The 23880-nt window shown below is 38.9% G+C and overlaps 1 protein-coding gene across 1 annotated transcript; it reads right to left on the reverse strand.

Moving 5' to 3' along the window:
• Positions 1–18794: 18794 nt before the first annotated feature.
• Positions 18795–22684, reverse strand: LOC140886522 (uncharacterized). The gene is made up of 7 exons (XM_073293121.1): positions 22280–22684; positions 22056–22145; positions 21064–21353; positions 20457–20533; positions 20052–20367; positions 18998–19139; positions 18795–18812 (listed from the first exon to the last, which is right to left on the reverse strand). The coding sequence occupies exons 1-7, from the start codon at positions 22682–22684 to the stop codon at positions 18795–18797; spliced, it is 1338 nt and encodes a 445-aa protein (XP_073149222.1).
• Between the last annotated feature and the right edge of the window lie 1196 nt (positions 22685–23880).

Consider the following 23880-nt stretch of genomic DNA (forward strand, 5'->3'; position numbering starts at 1 on the left):
TGTTTGTTTCAAGGAATGCCACCTTCTTGGAGAAGGAGTTCTTATTGGATAAGAAAGGCGAGATGATGGAACTCGAAGAAATTCGAGAAGAACCCGAAATACAAAATAACAATCCTACACCTCAGGAACCATTGCTGGACACGCCTATACCTAGAAGATCCGAGAGGACTTCTAGACCTCCTATTCGATATGGTCTTCTTCTTGAAGGGGATCAAGATGAACCCGATGTTGGATGTGATCTAAGAAACTTCAAGGAAGCAATTTCTGATGCGGATTCAAATTTATGGCTTGAAGCTATGCAGTCGGAAATAGATTCGATGCATACAAACCAAGTTTGGTCTTTAGTAGATCCTCCCGATGGAATTGTTCCAATAGGGTGTAAATGGATCTACAAGAGAAAGCTTGGGCCTGATGGTAAGGTATTGACCTACAAGGCACGATTGGTGGCAAAAGGTTATACTCAAAGACAAGGAGTTGACTATGATGAAACTTTTTCACCAGTTGCAATGTTCAAGTCCATAAGAATCCTTATTGCCATAGCTGCATGGTATGAATATGAGATATGGCAAATGGATGTGAAGACTGCTTTTCTTAATGGAGACATTAAGGAAGAAATCTATATGAAGCAGCTTGAGGGGTACACATCCATGGGAAGCGAGCATAAGGTATGCAAGCTTCAGAGATCAATTTATGGTCTAAAACAAGCATCAAAAAGTTGGAACCAGAAATTTGATGAAACAATAAAAGATTTTGGTTTCATCAAGAATCCGGAGGAACCATGCGTGTACAAGAAAGTAGTTAAGGATGCTGTGACATTCTTAGTACTTTATGTTGATGACATCCTACTCATTGGGAATGATGTAGGGATGTTGCAGTCAACAAAGATATGGTTATCAGGTAGATTCTTGATGAAGGATTTGGGTGAGGCATCCTATATTCTAGGGATACAGATCTATAGAGATAGATCTAAGAGAATGATAGGACTCACTCAGTCAACCTACATCGACACCATATTGAAACGGTTTTCAATGGATGGGTCCAAGAGTGGACATCTACCCATGTGTCATGGAGTTTCTCTATCCAAGTCTATGTGTCCCAAGACGGATGAAGAGATAGAGAAAATGACACATGTACCATATGCGTCAGCCATAGGTAGTATCATGTATGGGATGATATCTACCAGACCGGATGTAGCATTTGCTCTGAGTGTCACGAGCAGATATCAAGCTAATCCCGGTCAAATGCATTGGAAAGCCGTGAAGGACATTCTTAAGTACTTACGAAGGACTAAGAATATGTTCATGGTATATGGAGGAAGAGAACTAAAATTGGAAGGATATACCGACTCTAGCTTCCAAAGTGACGTGGATGACTCGAAGTCAACCTCTGGATTTGTGTTCATGCTCAATGGCGGTGCTGTCTCTTGGAAGAGTTCCAAGCAGGACACCACAGCGGATTCCACCACTGAGGCTGAATACATTGCAGCATCAGCTGCTGCTAAAGAGGCCGTTTGGATGAGGAATTTTGTCCAAGAGTTGGGAGTCATTCCTGAAGTTGTTGGTCCAGTCCCGGTGTACTGTGACAACACGGGTGCCGTTGCTCAGGCAAAGGAACCAAGGTCTCATCAAAGATCCAAACACGTACTGAGGAAATACCACATCATCCGGGAGATTGTGGAAAGAGGAGACATCACTGTCGAAAGAGTGGCCTCTGCAGACAATATCGATGATCCACTTACTAAGCCCTTGCCAGGACCATTATTTGACAAACATCGCGAAGCAATGGGTCTACGTAGTATGACTAGTTGGCTATAGGGCAAGTGGGAGATTGAAAGAGTGGGTGCCCGGTGAGCCAACTTGTGGCTAAGGGCTTTGATGACTCTTTGTATAAACAATCTTTTGTTTAATATTATTTACACTTTTATTAATGGCAATGACTTTATCTTTCTTCATATTGTTATATTGTGATATACTATTGTTGTTTTGATAAAGACCTTGAATATACTATAGTGTATGTAACATGTGGTAGAACATGGGGATGTCTATCATGAAACACGTCTTATAGTCACTGTATATTCTAAACTGTTCCTAGTCGATTGAGCCGTCCGATAATAAGGATAAGGATCGCTCGAGTTTGAGACTAGCATTTGCGATGCGGAGTACCACATTTCATTGGTAAGGAACATAGAGATGTTCAAAGCATGCAAATGGATATTCATATGATGAATGATCGAACTACCCTATCCGGACTTTCCAAGTGGTTATCACTTATCGAGTGGATAAAGTCCGCGGTTTTGGTTGTGCACCATTAGTCCTTACTACTTGAAACATCATTGAGACTCTATATGCTAGTACTGGGCTTTGACTCGTTTACCGACTCTATTGGGGTCATCAGGTGTCGAGATTGGGTACAGTTACAACACATATAGGAGTCGATTCTTTGTTATCAAGGATTCACCACATACTTGCGAGTGTGGATATCCTATGCGATCTGAGGAGATATTAGTGTGACGAATCTCTGGCCAGAGTACATGATGTGATTTAAGAAATGGTTTCTTAGTAGCACATGCGATGTCACTATTTGATCTTCAAGATGCATTGCATAGTTATCGAATCTCGAGCGACTCTCGATATACCAATGGTTGTTGATTCGATCGGGATATATGGATGAAGAGACCGTACTGTACGCTAACCAAAATCTATTGGTTCTTGGAGGCACTATCAGTGATACCTAGGGAATCATGGGGCGATGTTGCTAGGCGCTCATACCATGATTCGATGGGCAAGTCGGAAATTGTTGTTCCGAGTCACAAGGAGTTGTGAGCCCACGGCTAGCTGTATCCCTGAACCATTGAGGGTCACACAGTGTAATGGATTTTTAATCCCCGTTGAGATAGTTAAATTTAAAGAGTTAAATTTAATGAACGAAGAAGTTGGACTTCTTATTTAAGAGTAGAGGAGTAAGATTTCCTAAAATGACATAGGGATGGCCATTTTTGGAAATCACTGAATTCGGATTCAGAAAAATTTATCTTGACTTTAATAGGTGCAGAAATGGTTTCTGTGCACATTGGTGAAATCGGTTTATCAATCGGAGTCACGATGAATTTTATATTAATTTATGAACATGCGGGCTTTGCTTGTCGGGCTTGAACTTATGACTAATGGGCCCTAAGCTGTTAGCGGCCTACATTATAAATAAGTTATTGCAGTACAGAAATTACACACAACAGGTCATAAAATAATTTTCGAAAACCCTAATTTTATTTACTGTGGCCGCCGCCCCCTCTCCCTCTGCTTGAGAAAAATCCAGCCTGTGATTTTGAATTACAGTCTGGTTTAACGGATCAAATTCGTTAATCTCTTCGTAGAAACTTCTGATAGATTTTCTAGTGCAATCTATCAGAGGGATTAAATATCCGTTCGTGGATCTGATTGAAGAACAGTTCTTCCATCAGTTCCAGGGATATACAACAAGAGCAGAGAAATCTGTTGGTGTCCAAAATCTCGATTCGAGATTAAAGGTAAAAATTTTATAATTGTTATTTAATTTTTACACACACAATTTAATCGTAAGGTTGATACCCATTATGGAATCGTTCCATACAATATTTTTTAAACTTCCGCTGCACCGGGTATCAATCCTAATTGATCTGATCGCCGCGTTCTCCAACAAGTTGCGTAGTTTATAAGTTTATGAGGTGGATATATTTTTCTTGTTAAACAATTTTTAAAGTGTTATTAGGTTGGATAGGTTTGGATTTGAATTGTTTTTGGAAATCAAACCTGAGGCCATTAATTCATAGTAATTCTTGATGGTTCTTGTTGCTGCATATGTGTTATGAGTTTTTGTGTTTTGTGTAAGTTTTGTTCGGGACGAACAAAAGTTCAGTTTTGGGAAAATTTGATAAGTGAATTTTGTGCACTTAATTTGTATATGATTTTACTTGACTTTTGTGATTTATTGGGAGATTTTGCGTGAATTGTTGTTGTTTTTCTGATTGTAGGAAATAATGGACTTTGATGAATTTAAGTGGAATTAAGGCCAAAAGGTTGGAGTTTAAAGGAAAAATCAGAAGTTGAAAAAGAGAAGGAATGGCCCAAATTCGAGGTCAAGGCGTGCCCGCACCTGTTAGAGTGGCGCCCGCGAAGTGTGTGAAGAAATTGAATAAAACTTCGAGAGAACGGCGCGCCCGCGAGGATCCTTTGTGCGCCCGCGCGTTCCGGGGATTTTTTAAGAATGCTTCAACGAGAGAAAGGCGCGCTCGCGCAGCCTACTGAGCGCCCGTGCCGTCGCATGTTCAGAATTGAAGTGTCCGAGTTTTTTTACGAAAATTTTCGGGGATTTTCTTGGGATTATTTTGGATGATCTTTAGGCCATATAAAAGGGATTTTTTTTTTAGTAAAAGGGGGGTAATAAGCTGCCGCATATCAGACATATCAGAGAAGGGAGTGAAGAGATGATCGTGAGAAATTCTGGAGAAAAATCTGTGCTTTAAGGTGAAGAACAAATACGGAGATCGATCGACTGGACACGACATCGCTTTGGATTTGTTTTCTATATTTTATTTATTTTTGAATATGTTTATTTTTCTAAACATGATTTATTTTTATCAGAATTTTATTTTGAACTAAAATTTTAGAGTCTAGAGGTCGGATGGAACCTGTTGCAGACACTTTCATGAATTTTTGATTTTATTGGATTGAATTCTCTAGATTAATAATTTTTTTAGATTTGAATGTGTAGTAGCCCGTGCCCAAATTGAGTAATTAAAGGATTAATGCTATCTTCTGGATGGGCGTGCGCGCAGGTGGTGGAGGTTTACTTCTGCACCTTTTGTTGCGGCGAGAGGAGTGGCCACCTGGGCCGAGTTTCGCACAGCTTTCCAAAAGCGGTATTTTCCTCCTGCACTCCGACAGTCGAAGGCAGGCGAGCTACTGAGTCTGCGACAGGGAACTATGTCTATCGATGAGTATCAGCAGAGGTTCTTTGATCTGCTATCCTATTGCCCCGAGATTGCTGATAGCTCAGAGATGAAGTATAATCTGTTCCTTCAGGGCCTTAACCCTGAGATCCATGACCGTGTGGCGGTTGGTGACGACATGTCCTACGAGGGTTTGGTGAGCCGTTGTCACCAGGCGGAGAACAGCATTCGGTGGAACAGGTCTTTCTCTCAGTCGAGACCTGCTAGTTCTTTGGGTCCCCGTGCCCAAACTTTCAAGAAGTCTGGATCTACTTCTTCCTCTGGTTCGGGAGGTGTTGTCCGTTTCGGTAAGAAGGACAAGTGTGATCACTGTGGGAAGAACCATCCATCTGACAAGTGCCGCAGAGCTTCTGGAGCTTGTTTCCGTTGTGGAGAGACTGGTCATATCCGGAGGGATTGTCCACTGTCTGGGGGAGGCGGTTCTGGTTCTGGTTCAGGATCTGGTTCTCAGGCTACCGTACAGCAGAGGTCACAGGGACAGTCTGCTGGGAGTTCTCATTTGAGGCCACGAGCTTCTGGCCAGGTGTTTGCCCTGAGACATGATCAGGCTGTGGAGGAGAATGAGAAAGTCATCGCAGGTACATTTATGCTTTATGGTATACCTGCTCTTGTACTTATTGACACTGGTGCATCTCATTCCTTCATTTCTGCACGTTTTGTTAAGAGGCATAAATTACCATGCATTGCACTAGACGTAGTGATGTCTGTTTCTACTCCGACGGGCCAATCTGCTTTGGCTAAGCGTCTAGTGATGGGTTGACCTTTAGAGTTCGAAGGGAACATTCTGTTAGCGAATCTCATGGTCCTGGCGATGGACGACTTTGATTGCATTCTGGGAATAGATGTGCTGACTACCTATCGAGCTTCAGTGGACTGCTATCAGAGATTAGTACGCTTTCATCCAGAAGGGAGTGAGAGTTGGTTTTTCTATGGTGAGGGAGCGCGACCCCCGATGCCTTTGGTATCAGCTTTGAGAGCCTATCGAGCTCTAGAGTCTGGCGGGGAAGGCTACCTTATCTATGCAGTTGATTTGTCCGCTGAGAGTTTTGGGATAGAGAGCATTCCTGTTGTGGATGAATTTCAAGATGTGTTTCCTGATGAGATTCCGGGTTTTCCTCCTGCTAGGGAAGTCGAGTTTGGCATAGAGTTGATGCCGGGTACTTCGCCTATTTCTAGAGCACCGTATCGTCTGGCTCCGTCAGAAATGCGTGAGTTGAAGAATCAGCTACAGGATCTTTTGGACAAGGGGTACATTCGTCCTAGTGTATCTCCTTGGGGAGCTCCTGTTCTCTTCGTGAAGAAGAAGGATGGGTCGATGCGGCTGTGCATTGACTATCGGCAGCTGAATCGAGTGACTGTGAAGAACAAGTATCCGTTGCCTCGTATTGATGACTTGTTTGATCAGCTGCAGGGTACTTCTATTTACTCCAAGATTGACTTGAGATCTGGGTATCATCAGTTGAGAGTCCGTGATCAGGACGTAACCAAGACTGCATTCCGTACTCGCTATGGGCATTACGAGTTCCTAGTGATGCCATTTGGTTTGACCAATGCGCCGGCTATATTCATGGATCTGATGAACCGTGTATTCAGGGAGTATTTGGACAAGTTTGTCGTGGTCTTCATTGACGGCATCTTGGTGTATTCGCGTAATACGGAAGAGCATGTTTCTCACTTGCGGTTGGTACTGCAGACTCTTCGAGATGAGCAATTGTACGCCAAGCTGAGCAAGTGTGAGTTCTGGATGGATAGAGTGGTTTTTCTTGGCCATATCATATCCAGGGAGGGGATTTCTGTTGATCCAAGCAAGATTGAAGCGGTACTTAATTGGTCGCGTCCGACGACAGTTGCCGAGATCCGTAGTTTTCTGGGTCTAGCAGGGTATTATCGTCGCTTCATTCTGAACTTCTCTCAGTTAGCTCGACCATTGACGCAGCTTACCCGCAAGGGTGTGGATTTCGAGTGGTCCTCCGAGTGTGGGGAGAATTTCCGTGAGCTTCGACGGCGGTTGACTTCTACGCCGGTGTTGGCATTACCGTCAGGATCTGGAGGGTATGTAGTTTACACGGATGCTTCTCTTCAGGGGTTAGGTTGTGTCCTGACTCAGAATGGGCATGTGATCGCATACGCTTCTAGACAGCTGAAGCTTCACGAGGACAACTACCCAGTCCATGATTTGGAGTTGGCAGCCATTGTGTTCGCTTTGAAGATCTGGCGTCATTATCTGTATGGCGAGAAATTTGAGATCTTCACCGACCATAAGAGTCTCACCGAGAATTGAACATGAGGCAGAGACGTTGGATGGACTTGCTTAAGGACTATGATTGCGAGATTAAGTACCATCCGGGAGCTGCTAATCTCACCGCTGATGCTTTGAGTCGCAAGGTGCGACTATCCGCACTTCAGACTTGTTCGATGTCTAGTGCGATCAGTGACTGTTGTACTTCAGGTTTTACCTTCAAGCATAAGAAAGGTATGCAGAGTATCCAGATGTTTGCGATATTATCTGAGCCAGCCTTGTACTCGCGGATCCGAGATGCTCAGATGTCTGATTCGAAGACCCAGCATTTAGCTCGTCTAGCTAACGAGGGTAGCTCGTCTGGATTTCATTATCAGTCAGATGGCTTTCTGTGTTTGTCTGGTAGGCTTGTGATTCCACAGGATGAAGAGTTGCGAGAGGAGATTTTGTCTCAGGCACATCGCACTAAGTTGAGTATTCATCTTGGGAGCAACAAGATGTACAAGGATCTACGTACTCGTTTCTGGTGGAAGGGAATGAAACGCAGTGTTTATCAGTTTGTTTTGAGATGTTTGGTGTGTCAACAGGTCAAGGCAGAGCACCGACGACCTGGAGGATTGCTTCACAGTCTGCCTATTCCTGAAGTGAAATGGGAGTTTATCACTATGGACTTTGTGACCCATTTGCCGGTATCCCCGAGGAACTGTGATGCTATCTGGGTTGTGGTGGACCGACTCACCAAGTCAGCACATTTCATTGCCTATAGCCGAGAGTACTCTGTGGATCGCATGGCACGGATGTACATTCAGGAGATCGTTCGACTTCATGGAGTACCTGTGAGCATTGTCAGCGATCGGGACCCCAGGTTTACTTCTAGATTCTGGGGGAGTGTTCAGCGTGCGATGGGTACTACTCTCAGTTTGAGTACAGCCTATCATCCAGAGACTGATGGTCAGTCAGAGCGCACTATCCGTACGTTAGAGGATATGCTTAGAGCGTGCGTCATGGATTTTGGTTCAGCCTGGCAGGATCATTTGCCGTTGATCGAGTTCGCTTACAACAACAGCTATCACACTAGTATTGGGATGGCACCTTTTGAGGCGTTGTATGGGCGACGTTGTCGTACTCCACTCTTCTGGGAAGAAGTGGGGGAGAGACAGGCTGAAGGACCGGAGTTTATCCAGCAGGCGATAGACATTGTTGATCAAATCAAGAAACGGATTAAGACTGCACAGGATCGTCAGGCCAGCTATGCTAATATCAAGCGTAGGCCTTTGCAGTTCGAGGTCGGGGAGAAAGTGTTTCTGAGAGTGTCACCTTTCCGCAAGATTCTCAGATTTGGCCTTAAGGGCAAGTTGTCTCCCAGATTTATCGGTCCGTTTGAGGTCTTGGAGAGCATTGGCGATTTGGCTTATCGACTAGCATTGCCACCGCATCTATCCAGCATTCACGACGTGTTCCACGTATCTCTGTTGCGACGGTATGTGGCGGATGAATCTCATATTCTGCAGCGGTCTGAGGTTCAGGTAGACAAGGATTTGACTTATGTTGAGAAACCTCTTCGCATCCTTGATTATAAGGATAAGGTTCTACGGAACAAAGTCATTCCTTTGGTTTTAGTTCAGTGGCAGCGCCGAGGCACTGAGGAAGCTACTTGGGAGCTTGAGGACAGGATGCGTAAAGACCATCCTGAGTTGTTTTGATTTCATTCTTTAAGTTGTATTCAGTTGCAAACTCTGTAAACGTTTGTTTGAATAAAGAATGTTTCTGATTTCTGTATTTGCATTCGGTACTTAAGATCTGATTTCGAGGACGAAATATCTTAAGTGGGGGAGAATGTAGTAGCCCGTGCCCAAATTGAGTAATTAAAGGATTAATGCTAATTACATAAATTGGGGATTGGACGGATCGGAAGCTCCGAAGGGACGATCGGAAGCTCCGATCGGGATCGGAAGCTCCGATGAGGATCGGAGGCACCGATGATATTACGTCATCCATGACGTGTGGCTGGATCGGAAGCTCCGATCAGGACCGGAGGCTCCGATCACCCCTATCGGGAGTCATCAAGTGATATTTTAACACGTGGCAGATCAGGATCTTCGGAAGCTCCGATGGCAGGATCGGACGTTCCGATCGAGGTTCGGACGTTCCGATCGAGGATCGGAGGCTCCGATCGTTGTCTATAAATAGAAGGCCGAGACTTCATTTTTCCTTGCCAATTCCGGATTTCCTCTATTTTTCTAGTCATATTCGAGCTGTTCTAGTCTTCTTAGGCTTGGTCCGGAGGTCGGAGAGGCGTTCGGTAGTCGTAGCGGAGTTGTGCCCAAGTTCTGGAGGCATCGACATCAAAGGGCTAACGACGGACGAAGGTATAGCTTTTGCTTCCTATAAATATTTAGGAGTATGCAATAGCTTAGTTAAGGCTTTTAGAGCACTGTAATGATAGTGGTATCATTTCGCTGTGTAGGCGGACTTTAGGCTTGGACTTAGAGCTGGTAGTACCTACCTGGTATTTGAGGTACGAAAGTACTGTTCGAGATATCCTGACTGAGTATGCATGTATTATGTGACCGCATGATTTATATGCCATGATATTATGCTGCATTCATTTGCATCTTGCTGTATCTCCTTCGAGATGTCTGTTAGTAGGGTTGTACCCTATTCTGTTAGTGGATGGACTTCCATCGATTTGGGTCCGGTGTTTCCACGGTTATCTCGGTATGGGAGCCACCTCCTGAAGCGACGGCACAGCGTGCTACATACTAGGGCCCGGTCTGTCTCTGTTATCCGATCCTTGACCCCGAGTCTATAGGGAGTTCACTTTGCATGCATGTATACTCATACTCTCGCACTGAGTGTTTTATGCTCACGTCTCGTACTCTGTATTTTCTGGACACCCTATTCCATGGGGCAGGTTTGCGATTGGACGAGGAGGGTGGATCCAGGAGGGGCTAGTCAGTGGTTGGCCAGCTGGAGCTTCGTCTAGGCTTTATTACTGTTGTTTGGGTTTATACAGCTATTCGATTTGGTTGTATATTATTGGATAATTACAGATTCCTTTTCTTGGGATTGTATAATGTTAATGGTTTCCGCAGTTTTATTCTGATATCTGTTTTATTAAGTTAATTGCATGCGTAAGTTTTGTTTAGTAGGTGATCCGGGTAAGGGTCACTACAGAATGTCTTTTCAATTACCTGATCAATAATTGAACTGTAATATTTATTTGAAATCTGGCACTCGGGAGAGGAGATTTTAAATAGGACCAATAAAAATTACACTGTTAATTATTTATATAGCTCGGGAGAGTATATAATTTTAACAAAGCTATAAAAAGAACTTTTTTTTGCATAGATCACTACAAATAGATTTTTAATAAGGATATTGGAATTGAACTGTAGTTGATATCATCTATTTGTTGCTCGAGAGAGGGAAATAGAATAATCTAAGTGTTCTTCGCTTTTAATTGAATGAAATTCATGAAAATAAATTAATTAAGAGTGATTGTTATTGAAACCAGGTGAAATCTAAACATCTAGAACATTTTTCCTCTGATTGATTAATCTCTGAAAGTTGTGCGCGTGCTGTAAAAAATCCTTTGATAATTTTTATTTTTTTGCAAATCTCTAAAATATTAATTTTCTAAATAAAATTAAGACTATTTTAATTACAAGTACTAGTAATTATATTAAAACTTGACACCGTGCACTTGCGAGCACAAAATTACGCGACATCAACCTCCTTTGAAGAGGAAATAACTTATTTAGCTACTCATCGTAGCCTTGTTCTTCAAATACATAAAATTACAAAACTTAATACCAACGTAGAAAGATAAATATTACAATATTTTTATTTGTATGAAAACTGAAGGGAATGAGCGATGTCTTCATCTTCCTTAAATGCATCTATTTATATCTGAAGTTCCACTTGTTTCACCGAAAAAATTCAGGGAATCTTACAACTGTCTTGTATTATTTATGTAATTATTGATGACATCTTTTACTAGTAGAGGAGTCACATTTTTGCCACTTTTTTTTGGCTTTATTTTCCTCACATGCATTCTATAATTTTTTCGGGGCATATTTTTGCTTTTGAAGTGTGCCCTTGTGAAAACACGTCTTTAGTGGTCCTTGTCCACCTTTACTTGTATCAAAAAAATCCTTTCAATTCGTTCGGGGTCTGAAGGTTTTTCCAAATTTTGAATCCTTTTGGTTTGGACATTCTGAGCAGATATTCTCTGATCATCTTCCGATATGAGCGATGTTACAAAATTTTCGGCGAGTTTCTTTAGTCTACGGCAATTTGTTGTTCCACAAAAGTTTCCTCTTCTTTTGAAGAGTTCTTCCGCAAAACTCGTAGTTTTTCCTGTTATTGTGTTTAACAGGAACAATCCATTCACAGAATTTTGATAAAATTTGAACGAAAACTTGTCCTTGTCCATCTCGGTGAGACAGACCCAAATACCCCATGCTCTTCTAGTTGAGATTTCATTTTATTCTAAAGTGGACACCAATGATATATTTTTTAGATATAGGATCCTTTATAAATTTATGATTATTTGTATCAGGTTTCTAATCTTGATGAAATTAAAGGGTTTGTGTGATCTTTTCCCTATTGGTTCTGGAGCTGTACTGAAAAAATATAATTCTAGCACATCTCCTCTGGACAAATTATCATTATTTGCCCACGTTTCTTGGACTTCTTCTTGGATCGATTTGGTAATTGTGATATCTCCGGGAAACGTGGTGAAGTTGTATAAACTAAGGTCAAAGCCCCAAATTCATACCAGAGCTTGACATCCTTAGGGATGACAATGTTTTTTAGCCAAACCTTGGATATATTTCTGCAACATCCACCCTGAAAGTGTTTGGGATGATTTCACTCCTGGTATTAAATTTCTCCCACCTTTGTTGATAAACTTGAAATGAAAAAATAGTATCTGGATTAGTATCAATCTTAGATTTTCCCTTGTCAGTGTTGAGCCTAAGATTGATCTCTTCCTCTTTTACCCAAGAGGCGGAGGGTTAACTTGATCAGTTTTTCTAATCAATTGTTGCTTTATCCAATTCATCAAATGCTGATGATAGATTAGCACTTGTTTCTTGGGTTTTAGAAACTCCAACATATTGTTCTAAAACCAGTGACTGTATTTTTTTTCTTCTAGTAAAACCAATGGTTTTATCATATCTTGTTAATGAGAATCCAATCGTTTCTCTATAGTCTTCACAATTGGCTCTTGATTAGCAGCCCATAGTTGAGTTTGAGCTTGCAAACATCCTGTAATTCAATTAGATACTTTGATCCGACCAGTTGTTTTTGTAACATGCCATCCATTTTAGCATTAATGAATAACTGGTTGAACTCTGTTTGAAGCAATACAAGGTGTTCCCTGAGATGTCTCTGCATTTTCATGATGGAATCCACGTCACCGGCTTCCATCTCTTGTTAAAAAATCCGCAAGAATATTTTCATGAGATTTAATAATAACAATATCAAAAATATAATTTTGACACAAAGCTTGCCATCTTAATAATATGGCTTTCTCTTGTTTAGATTCAATTTTCTTTCTTAAGAAAGCTTTTACTTGGGTATTATCAACTTTTAAAGTAAAATTTTTAGCAAGTAAAAATAAAGGCCAATTTTCAAAATCCTTTTTAACTGCGTAAAATTCCTTTTATTTGATATGTCATCTGATGCCGCCAGATTATGTAAAAAGGCCGCTAGAGTATCTACATGGTACATCCCCATCTGGAGTGAGCTTAGTAAGGACTTCAGCCCACCAATCGTCGCTGACATCTGTAAATAACACCAAATCATCTTCATCTACGGGTATAGCCATTTTTGGGAGTTTCTTACATATACCTTTAGTTGGTTTACCCCTTTAATATGTTCATCGGTCCATATAAACCTTGCATCCTTTTTTTTTATAAAGGACTGAACACCTTCCTGTAAATCTCTAGGTTGTTTATGAACATTCTTGCAAAATTAACCAATCCGGGAAAACTTTGGAGTTGTTTTACGTCTTTGAGTTTATCTGGAAAATTATGTATCTTTTCCACAATATGGGGTTGTATAATTATTCCAGATCATAAATCTCAATGCCAAGGAATTCGATTTTCCTTGTTGCTATGACTGCTTTCTTTTCAGATAAAACCAGTCCTTCTTGTTTGCAAATTTTAGAGAAAATCTCTAAATGTTTAACATGTTCATCTATGTTTTGTGATGCTATAAGAATATCATCAATATAAACAAATATGAAGTTGAAATAATCTTTAAATAGATTATCCATCTTTATTTGAAATATTTTGGGTGCATTAGCCAATCTCATAGGCATAACTTCTCAGATATAATGTTCTTGTGGTGTAGAGAAGGCTGTAAATTTCTTACAGCCTCTACCATCCGAATCTGGTAAAATCCAGACTTACAATCAAATTTTTAGAACACTCTAGCATTTCGTACACAACTAATTAGATGTTTTCTACTGGGTATGAAGTACCCATAAAACTCAAGGATTTTATTAATTCCTTGGTAGTTAATAACTAACCTGTGTTTTTTTCTTTTTATTTCACCATGATTTCTGGCCAGAAAACCATGGCTATTATATGGTGACACTCCTTCTTTGATTAGACCAAGGTCTAAATGTTCCTTGATAATCATTCTTTTATCCCTTTGATCTGTTACGTTCATCGAGATAGGCTTATATCTAACGAACTCATACTATTTGTCTTTCTTTAAATTAAGGCTGCTTTGAGTTGATTTTTATCCCACCATGCCAAAAAAAAGCTCATTATAACTTTCTTTGAGCCTCTATTTGACATATTCAAGGGATAATTTGTTCGCCAACTCTATGTCTCTGTGGGTTAGAGTTACATTGAGAAGATCCATATCCGCTATTTGTAGTTCTTGTTCTCTTGTTATTTTTAACATGGTTTCTCCAACTCTCCTGGAATATTTCATATTTGGGTGAAAAAGTTGTCCTTTATCACCACGCTGTCTGCGGAACATTATCGGCATTTGTCGATAAAATGCAACCTTGAGTTTATGAATGATAATCTTATGATCACAAATGGTAGTGAACATAAGTCGTCTTAACTCGTTATCTTGTGTGTACTTTTTAAACATTTGTAAAAAGTTATTTCACAACAAGATATCGGCTCCTTTATCATGAAAATATATTGACGGTGTCTTTACCTTGTACCAAGGATGAAAGAGTAGGTGCCCGGTGAGCCAACTTGTGGCTAAGGGCTTTGATGACTCTTTGTATAAACAATCTTTTGTTTAATATAATTTACACTTTTATTAATGATAATGACTTTATCTTTCTTCATATTGTTATATTGTGATATACTATTGTTGTTTTGATAAAGACCTTGAATATACTATAGTGTATGTAAGATGTGGTAGAACATGGGGATGTCTATCATGAAACACATCTTATAGTCATGTATATTCTAAACTGTTCCTAGTCGATTGAGCCGTCCGATAATAAGGATAAGGATCGCTCGAGTTTGAGACTAGCATTTGCGATGCAGAGTACCACGTTTCATTGGTAAGGAATATAGAGATGTTCGAAGCATGCAAATGGATATTCATATGATGAATGATCGAACTACCCTATCCGGACTTTCCAAGTGGTTATCACTTATCGAGTGGATAAAGTCCGCGGTTTTGGTTGTACACCATTAGTCCTTACTACTTGAAACATCATTGAGACTCTATATGCTAGTACTGTGCTTTGAGTCGTTTACCGACTCTATTGGGGTCATCAGGTGTCGGGATTGGGTACAGTTACAACACATATAGGAGTCGATGCTTTGTTGACAAGGATTCACCACATACTTGCGAGTGTGGATATCCTATGCGATCTGAGGAGATATTAGTGTGACGAATCTCTGGCCAGAGTACATGATGTGTTTTAAGAAATGGTTTTTTAGTAACACATGCGATGTCACTATTTGATCTTCAAGATGTATTGCATAGTTATCGAATCTCGAACGACTCTCGATATACCAATGGTTGTTGATTCGATCGGGATATATGGATGAAGGGACCGTACTGTACGCTAACCAAAATCTATTGGTTCTTGCAGGCACTATCAGTGATACCTAGGGAATCATGGGGCGATGTTGCTAGGCGCTCATACCATGATTCGATGGGCAAGTCGGAAATTGTTGTTCCGAGTCACAAAGAGTTGTGAGCCCACGGCTAGCTGTATCCCTGAACCATTGAGGGTCACACAGAGTAATTGATTTTTAATCCCCGTTGAGATAGTTAAATTTAAAGAGTTAAATTTAATGAACAAAGAATTTGGACTTCTTAATTATTAGAGGAGTAAGATTTCCTAAAATGACATAGGGATAGGCATTTTTGGAAACCACTGAATTCGGATTCAGAAAAATTTATCTTGACTTTAAAAGGTGCAGAAATGGTTTCTGTGCACATTGGTGAAATCGGTTTATCAATCGGAGTCATGATGAATTTTATATTAATTTCTGAACATGCGGGCTTTGCTTGTTGGGCTTGAACTTATGACTAATGGGCCCTAAGCTGTTAGCGGCCTACATTATAAATAAGTTATTGGAGTACAGAAATTACACACAACAGGTCACAAAATTTTCAAAAAACCCTAGAATGTTTCCTCTGAAGTGGCCGCCCCCTTTTCCCCTCTGCTCGGTAAAATCCAGTCTGTGAATTTTGAATTGCAGTCTGGTTTAACGGATCAAATTCGTTAATCTCTTCGTAGAAACTTCTGATAGATTTTCTAGTGCAATCTATCAGAGGGATTAAATATCCGTTCGTGGACCTGATTGAAGAACAGTTCGTCCATCAGTTCCAGGGATATACAACAAGAGCAGAGCAATCTGTTGGTCTCCAAAATCTCGATTCGAGATTGAAGGTAAAAATTTATAATTGTTATTTAATTTTTTCACACACAATTTAATCGTAAGGTTTTGATACCCACTATGGAATCGTTCCATATAAAATTTTTAAACTTCCGCTGCATCGGGTATCAATCCTGATTGATCTGATCTCCGCGTTCTCCATCAAAGGAGTCTGACCTGCGCTTCCCATAAGGATCTCTGATTGTTTTATTTCTTTGAAAATGATTAGAATTCTTTTCGAGAAATCTTTTCCAACAATTTTTGGCAATTCTTCTTCACAATCTTGTTCATACAACATCCCAATTGGAATGTATATGGAGAAAGGGTTTGTTGTCATTTTTTGAAGGGATTACTAAATGGCCCCGCCGTTTTTAATAAGCCGTGTTGTAACTTAGTAATCCGATTAAGACTATTTAGCCTTAATTTTTCTAAGGCCTTAGTAGGTAGAGTATGGTTAATCTTTTCTACTTTTTCAATGCGTTCTAGTAAATCATGCTCATGATTTACTAACTTCAAGAGTTTTTTCTTTCTCTTGATTGGCCATAAAGGAAACTCGATTATTTCTGAGCAGATTGATTGAGAAACCTTTCCAAATATCTCTAGAATTTCAATAAAATCATTTCTAATAAATAGTTCTGAAAAGTGAGTATTAGAAAAAGCATATGAAATTTGATATGTAATAGAATATGGTCTATTACATTCCTTCATTAATCGTTTTTCCTTGAAATTTTGATGCAACGTCAAGGCTCGACTAAAATCTCTATCAGCTAAATAGTAGGCTATTCTTGGGTAAATAACTCCTACAATTTTACCTGCAAATAAATTTCCTAAGATAGTTCCCAGAAAAGAATCTTGTATATTCCCCATTCTTTTATCGTATACTACGATGTCTATGAGTGAATCTATTCCTTCTTTAATAGTAGCTTTGATCACTATTTGGATTGCTCAAATATGAATCCAGAACATCTTCCTTGCTACTTTACTTTTCTGCTTTTGCAATTCTTCTCTTATTTCTTCAAATGAATTAATTGTATTTCAATCTGATTACTAGGTAATTCCGTGGGGATTTTCATTTCCCTTATAGATACCTGGTAAATCAGATTGTGTCTTCTTTGTCTAAGGCCCAGGTTTCCTAAGAATCTTTCCACTTGTCCTGCCAAAAATTCTTGATATTTATGTAGAGTAGGATTTTCTCTCATAATTATTTGGATCATATTATGAGATATAATAGTTTGACTGAAAAATCCAGCCAAAATCTCATGTGTTTCTTGTCGAAACAGTACTTATTCATCACTATGATTAAGATTCTGATTCATCCTCAGATTCTTGTAGTATTTCTTCCTCATATATACTTTCGTCTGAGGGTATATCCTCAAACTGATATACTTGGAATATATCTTGAAAGAAGACCTCATCATCCATGTTTGGTGTTGCTTCAAAGATTTTCACTCCTTTATTCTCATTTTTTGGACAATTTGTTGAAATATGTCCCCTTGCTTCGTATGTTAAGCAGTTACAGTCTTTAAAACTTTTAATTTCTCTCGTATGAGTTATTCTGTATGGTATTCTTCCCCTGCTTTGAGATGATCTCATTTATAGGGATGTTCTTGTAGGTCCGCTTCTTTTCCCTAATTTATAAGATCGGGCTTTTGTTTGGACCAAATTTGATATGAATTCTTGTTGTATTGAAGGCAAGCACAATTATATCGAATTGTACCCTCAATCCAATAGACAAAAAGAAATCAATTAAAATCTCTCAATCTTGAAACAAGTAAAAACTTGGATTATTCACCTCTAGTTTACTTGAGACTAGCAACAAACAATCACGAAATAAACAACTGATCACAACGGAACCTTCAGAAAACTTGTTTATGACAATCCACGAATATAATCAATCAAAAAACGGCACAAATTTTAAAACATTGATATGTTTGATTTTTTGTTAAGCAAAAGATCAATAAAATTCTAGAGAGAGAATTTTATAATTTGAATATCAAATCTGAATTCTATATTAAAATAATAAATGTATAGTGTTTATATTACAATCCGAAAATAATAAAAGATATCAGAAAAATAAAACAAAAGATATCAAAATATCTCCTAGAAGTTTCCTAGTAGGCTTAAAAGACTCAAAATAGGAAAATATATCACAAATAATCAAAATTCCAAACACACACACAAACATGCTCGATGTGTGTAAATCTTTCTTGCGCGCGCGCAAGAGAATAGAGCGGACGTGCATGGCTTTCCTAAAAAGACATCTTCAAAATTCTTCAACCGCGCGCGGGTTCAATGTGTATAGCGCGGGTGCGCTTGAGCTTCGCACATCCTCTGTAAAAAAATCCACTCATCTATGCGGGCGCGCACGAGCCTCGCACAACAGAGCGCGGACTCACATGAGTCTTGGACCAAACTTTGTGTTTTGGCTTTTCTTCAATATTTTCTTCACTTTATTGATCCCTTCGGGCTTCAATAACATTATAGCTTACTCCAAACTGATTTTCAAGAATTCCAACACCCTCGTGGTAATCCATCATTAATGACTGAAGTGCTTCCTTAAATTTCTTGCCCCGTCCTCTCGTAATTGGTCCACGTGGAATTTCCAATGGGTCCTTAGCTTCCTCAGCAACGTGATCAACACGCGAGTCATCCATGATCGCAACATCCACCCATTATTGAAAACTATTTGCCCTCAAATCTTGATCATCACCTATATCAAATAGAGACAAGTCAGAAACATTAAAAATAGTATTTGCGTTATACTCACCTGACAAGTCTAATTTCTAGGAATTATCATTGATCCGCTCCAAAACTTGGAAAGGTCCATCGCCTTTAGGTAATAACTTAGATCGCCGCTTTTTTCGGGAAACGCTCCTTCCTCAAATGCAACCATACCCAATCACCAGGTTCAAACACAACTTTCTTTCTATATTTTTTTGCTTGCTTGATATACTTCAAGTTCTTCTCAATGTTCGCCTTAACCTTCTCATGAAAATTTCTCACAAACTCAGCCTTTTTCTTACCATCTATGTTAACCCTTTCAAGGCAAACACATCAAATCCAAAGGAGTTAAAGAATTAAAGCCATACACAATTTTGAAAGGTGAAAAATTTGTAGTAGAATGCAACTAAGATTATAAGAAAACTCAACAAATGACAAAAATTCTTCCCAACTCTTCAAATAATTTTTTATTATAGTACGCAACAAAGTTCCTAATGTTCTATTAACAAATTCAGTTTGACCATCCGTTTGAGGATGACAAGTAGTAGAAAATAGCAATTTAGTACCAAGTTTGCACCATAACGTTTTCCAAAATTAACTCAAGAAACGACTATCTCTATCAGACATAATACTCCTAAGCATGCCATGCAATCTAAAAATTTCATTAAAGAAAAAATCCGCAACATGAGAAGCATCATCAGATTTATGACACACAATGAAATGACCATCTTAGAAACCGATCAACCACAACAAAAATAGAATCACTCCTTTCTTAGATAGACTTAAAACAAAATCCATAGTCCTAAAACAAAATCCATAGAAATGTCTACCCATGGTTCACTAGGAACGGGAAGTGGAGTATACAATCCAGGTGGTTGTGTCTTAGACTTAGCCTTTTTACAAGTCACACACCTCTCACAAACATTTTCAACGTCATGCTATTCGGCCAATGAAAATGTTAATGCAAAGTTTCATAAGTTTTAGCCACCCCAAAATGTCCCATTAAACCACCACCATGTGATTCTCTAACAAGTAATTCACGAATTGACGATTTAGGAACACACAACTTATCTTCCTTGAACAAATAACCATCATGCATGAAAAATTTATCCTTTGGACCATGCAAACATGACACATAAATTTCATCAAAATCAAGATTACTAGCATACAACTCTTTCACATGCTCAAACCATAAAACTAAGAATCTAGAGTAGATAAGAGCGCGTACCTTTGTGATAGAGCATCCGCTACACCGTTCTCCTTCCCTTGCTCGTACTGGATAATGTAGGGAAAAGTTTTCACAAAAACTACCCTCTTGGCATGTCTCTTGTTCAACTTTTGCTTTCCTTTGAGATGCTTCAAAGATTCATGATCCGTATGAATCACAAACTCTTTTGGCCTCAAGTAGTGCTGCCACATTTCACGCACTCGAACCAAGACATAAAATTTCTTGTCGTAGGTAGGATAATTCAATGATGCTCCACTAAGCTTCTCAATAAAATCTGCAACTGGCCTTCCTCCTTGCATTAAGACACCTCCAACCCCTATACCCGACGCATCACATGCAATACAGGTAAGGGCACATTAATTAATTTTTGCTTGATAATATTAAAGGACTTCTCTTGCCTCTTACCCCAATGGAATGAAACATTTTTCTTGATCACTGCTGTCATAGGAGCCGCCAAAGTGTTAAAATCCTTCACAAATTTCCTATAAAAACTTGCAAGACCATGAAGACTTCAAACTTGACCAATAGAAGTAGGCGTTGGCCAATCTCGAATAACACTTACCTTGTCTTCATCAACTTTGACACCTTGAGCACTCGCAACATATCCAAGAAACACAAGTTTGTTTTGTACAAAACACACACTTTTCAAATTATCATACAAGTGTTTAGCTTTTAGTGTGATTAGCACAATATTCTCAAGTGTTCAACATGCTCATTCAAGTTCTTACTATACACAAAAATATCATCAAAATATACCACAACAAATTTTCCAATATAAGCACGCAAAACATGATTCATCAACCTCATAAAAGTACTAGGTGCATTAGTTAACCCAAATGGCATAACCAACCACTCATACAAACCATACTTAGTTTTAAAAGCCGTTTTCCACTCAACACCTTCTCTCATTATAATTTGATGGTATCCAATTTTAAGATTAATTTTACTAAAAATACTAGAACCATGCAATTCATCTAACATATCATCTAGTCTAGGTATAGGATGACGATACTTGATGGTAATGTTATTAATGGCTCTATAATCCACACACAAACGCCATGAACCGTCTTTCTTAAGAACCAACAAAACAGGCACATCACAAGGAGACATTGACTCATGCACAAACCCTTTATCTAAAAGTTCACTCACCTGAATTTGTAGCTCTTTTGTTTCCTCCGGGTTGGCCCTATAAGCTGGACAATTTGGCAATGCAATTATGGGCACAAGATGAATTTGATTCTCAATTCCCCACAAAGTTGGTAATCCTTGAGGTAGATCCTCCGGAAATAAGTCTTCAAATTCCTTTAAAAGATAAACAACACTGCTAGAAAGATCTTTGGCTATATCACTTGTGCTAAGGAGAATCTTATTATATAAAATCAACACAAGTTGAGTAGGCACATGTAAAATCTCTCGCAACTCACTCTTTTGGGTCATGCATACTTTTTTATCAGCCTCTTTTTTCTTAATTTTTTTTCATCTTTTTTTTAAGGCCATCTCTCTTTTTTGTTCACTCTTTATTTTTCGGCATCTTCCCTCTTTTTATTTTTCAAATGATCATCCCACACTTGCTTTGGAGTCATAGGAAACAATACAACAGACTCTTTTTTCATAGTAAAAGAATAGCGATTCTTAAAACCATCATGTACCACTTTTATATCAAATTTCCACGGTCTACCAAACAAGATATGACAATCTTGCATAGGCACCACATCACACAACATCTCATCCTCATACTTCCCATAGAAAAAACACCATAACTTGCTTATTCACTCTCACCTACGAACTATAATTAAACCACTGCAATCTATAGGGTTGAGGGTGGTTCAAAGTAGGCAAACTCAACTTTTCAACAAGCTCACTACTCGCCACATTAGTACAACTACCCCCATCAATGATGAAACTACACACTTTAATTTTAACAAAACATCTAGTATGAAATAAATTTTTCCTTTGATTTTCTTCCTCCTCCTTTTGTTGCACATTCAAAAATCTCCTTGTTACCAACAACTCTCCAACAACGGCACCATATCCCTCATCATTGGGATCCTCCAACGCAGGCATATCATCATAATTTTCCTCCTCACTCTCCAACTTAAACTCACCAAAAACATTCACAATCATGATTTTTTATTAGGACACTGAGTATAAATATGACCCACCCCTTGACATCTAAAGCATTTAATATCTCTATAATGATTAGTATGAGTTTCATATTTACCTTGCACTCCTTGCTTTGGTGTCTCTTGCTTGGTGTTGGTTTCTGGCTTGGTAAATGGTTTGGCATTCTCTCGTTTTACAATGTTTGGAAGCCGAGAATTGGAAGAACCTTCAACCGTAGGATTTCGACCCATGCCTCTTCTTTTGAGTTGTTTCTCCACTTTAATGGAAATTTGCACCATCTCCTCGAGATATATGCAATGTCTAAACTCCACTTGATCTTGAATCTCCCTATTCAAACCACATGGGAAAGGAGCCATAGTTGCTTCACGATCCTCCTCAATGTTAGCTCGAATCATGGTGACTTCCAACTCCTTGAAGTAATCTTCAACACTCTTTGAACCTTGCATCAAATTCTGCAGCCGCCTAAACATGTCAGGATAGTAATAATTCGGCACAAATATCTTCCTCATAGTTTACTTCATATCATCCCATGTTTCAGTAGGCCTCTCATGATTCCTCTTCCTAGAAGTAACAAACTGATCCCACCAATTAAGAGCATAATCCACAAACTCCACATCCACCAATTTTATTTTTTTGAATCACTGTAGTTGTGGCAATCAAATACGAACTCCACTCTCATTTCCCACTCAAATTGAGCTTTCGGATCAGATTTCCCATGGAACGAAGGAATTTTTATCTTAATCCCACTAATATTCCCATCTTATTTACCCACATATATGTATCTCCCTCTCACTTCTCCCCATATATTTTTTATCCCTCTTGATCCCTCTTATTTATCCCCCAATTTTCACCCAAAATCTTTTCATCTTCACCACCATCATCCTCTTCTTCAAAAATTTTATTTTTATTCTTACTACCACCCCCACTAACTTGAAGCCTCTCCAACTTCTCATGTATTGGCTCCAAAGCCGCCACCATCATCTTGGACAATCAATTTGACCTTGAGAAAAATTTTGGCCAGTTGAAATCATTGTACCTGCAAGAAAAGGTCAGTAATAATATTCCTCACCCAAAATCTCACAAGTCACTCCAAAGAAAATTCACTCAACCACTCTTTTCTTTTTTTCACTTAAATTTATGTAGGCTTTTGGATTTGTGTAGAAGCATATCAAACTCTCAAGTTCACAACTTGTAGGCACTTGAAGGTTGACTTTTGAAGATTGAACAAAAACAAGAAGAAGAAATTTATGGACACTTAAATTTTTTTTTTGACTTGCACCCAAGGATGAACAAGGACAAAAGAATAGGCCACAAGTTATCTTTTTCTCACTTTTTTTTTGAAATTTTTGGCACTTTTTTTTTTACCAATTTTTTTTTTTTGAAATAACTTGTAGCAAAAGAAATTAAAACTTGGGAGATAAGACTGACGCAGAAACGAATTGCAAATTTGAAAAAAAAAATTACTCAAATGAAGAACGAAGAACACAATGAATGGATAAGATGAAAATAAGATAAATTACTTGATTCAAAACCTTGGGTATGATACCAACTGATATGAATTCTCGTTTTATGGAAGGCAAACATGATTTTATCGAATCTTACCCTCAATACAATAGAAAAAATAAATCAATTAAAATTGCCCAATCTAGAAACAAGTAAAAACTTGGATTATTCACATCTAGTTTACTTGAAACTAGCAACAAAC

The sequence above is a fragment of the Henckelia pumila genome, chromosome 3 (genome assembly GCF_033568475.1).
Source record: "Henckelia pumila isolate YLH828 chromosome 3, ASM3356847v2, whole genome shotgun sequence".
In the NCBI taxonomy this organism is placed as follows: Eukaryota; Viridiplantae; Streptophyta; class Magnoliopsida; order Lamiales; family Gesneriaceae; genus Henckelia; species Henckelia pumila.

Bases quoted from the DNA above. Each gene is read 5' to 3' on its own strand.
- LOC140886522 (XM_073293121.1), bottom strand. From the start codon at position 22,684: ATGAGGAAGATATTTGTGCCGAATTATTACTATCCTGACATGTTTAGG. The intron at 22,146-22,279 runs GTGCAAGGTAAA...GGTGAGTTTAAG, and splicing joins AAGAGACACCAAAGCAAGGA to TTGGAGAGTGAGGAGGAAAA. The intron at 20,534-21,063 runs GTATCGTCATCC...AAGTTTTTATAG, and splicing joins ATTAATAACATTACCATCAA to GAAATTTGTGAAGGATTTTA.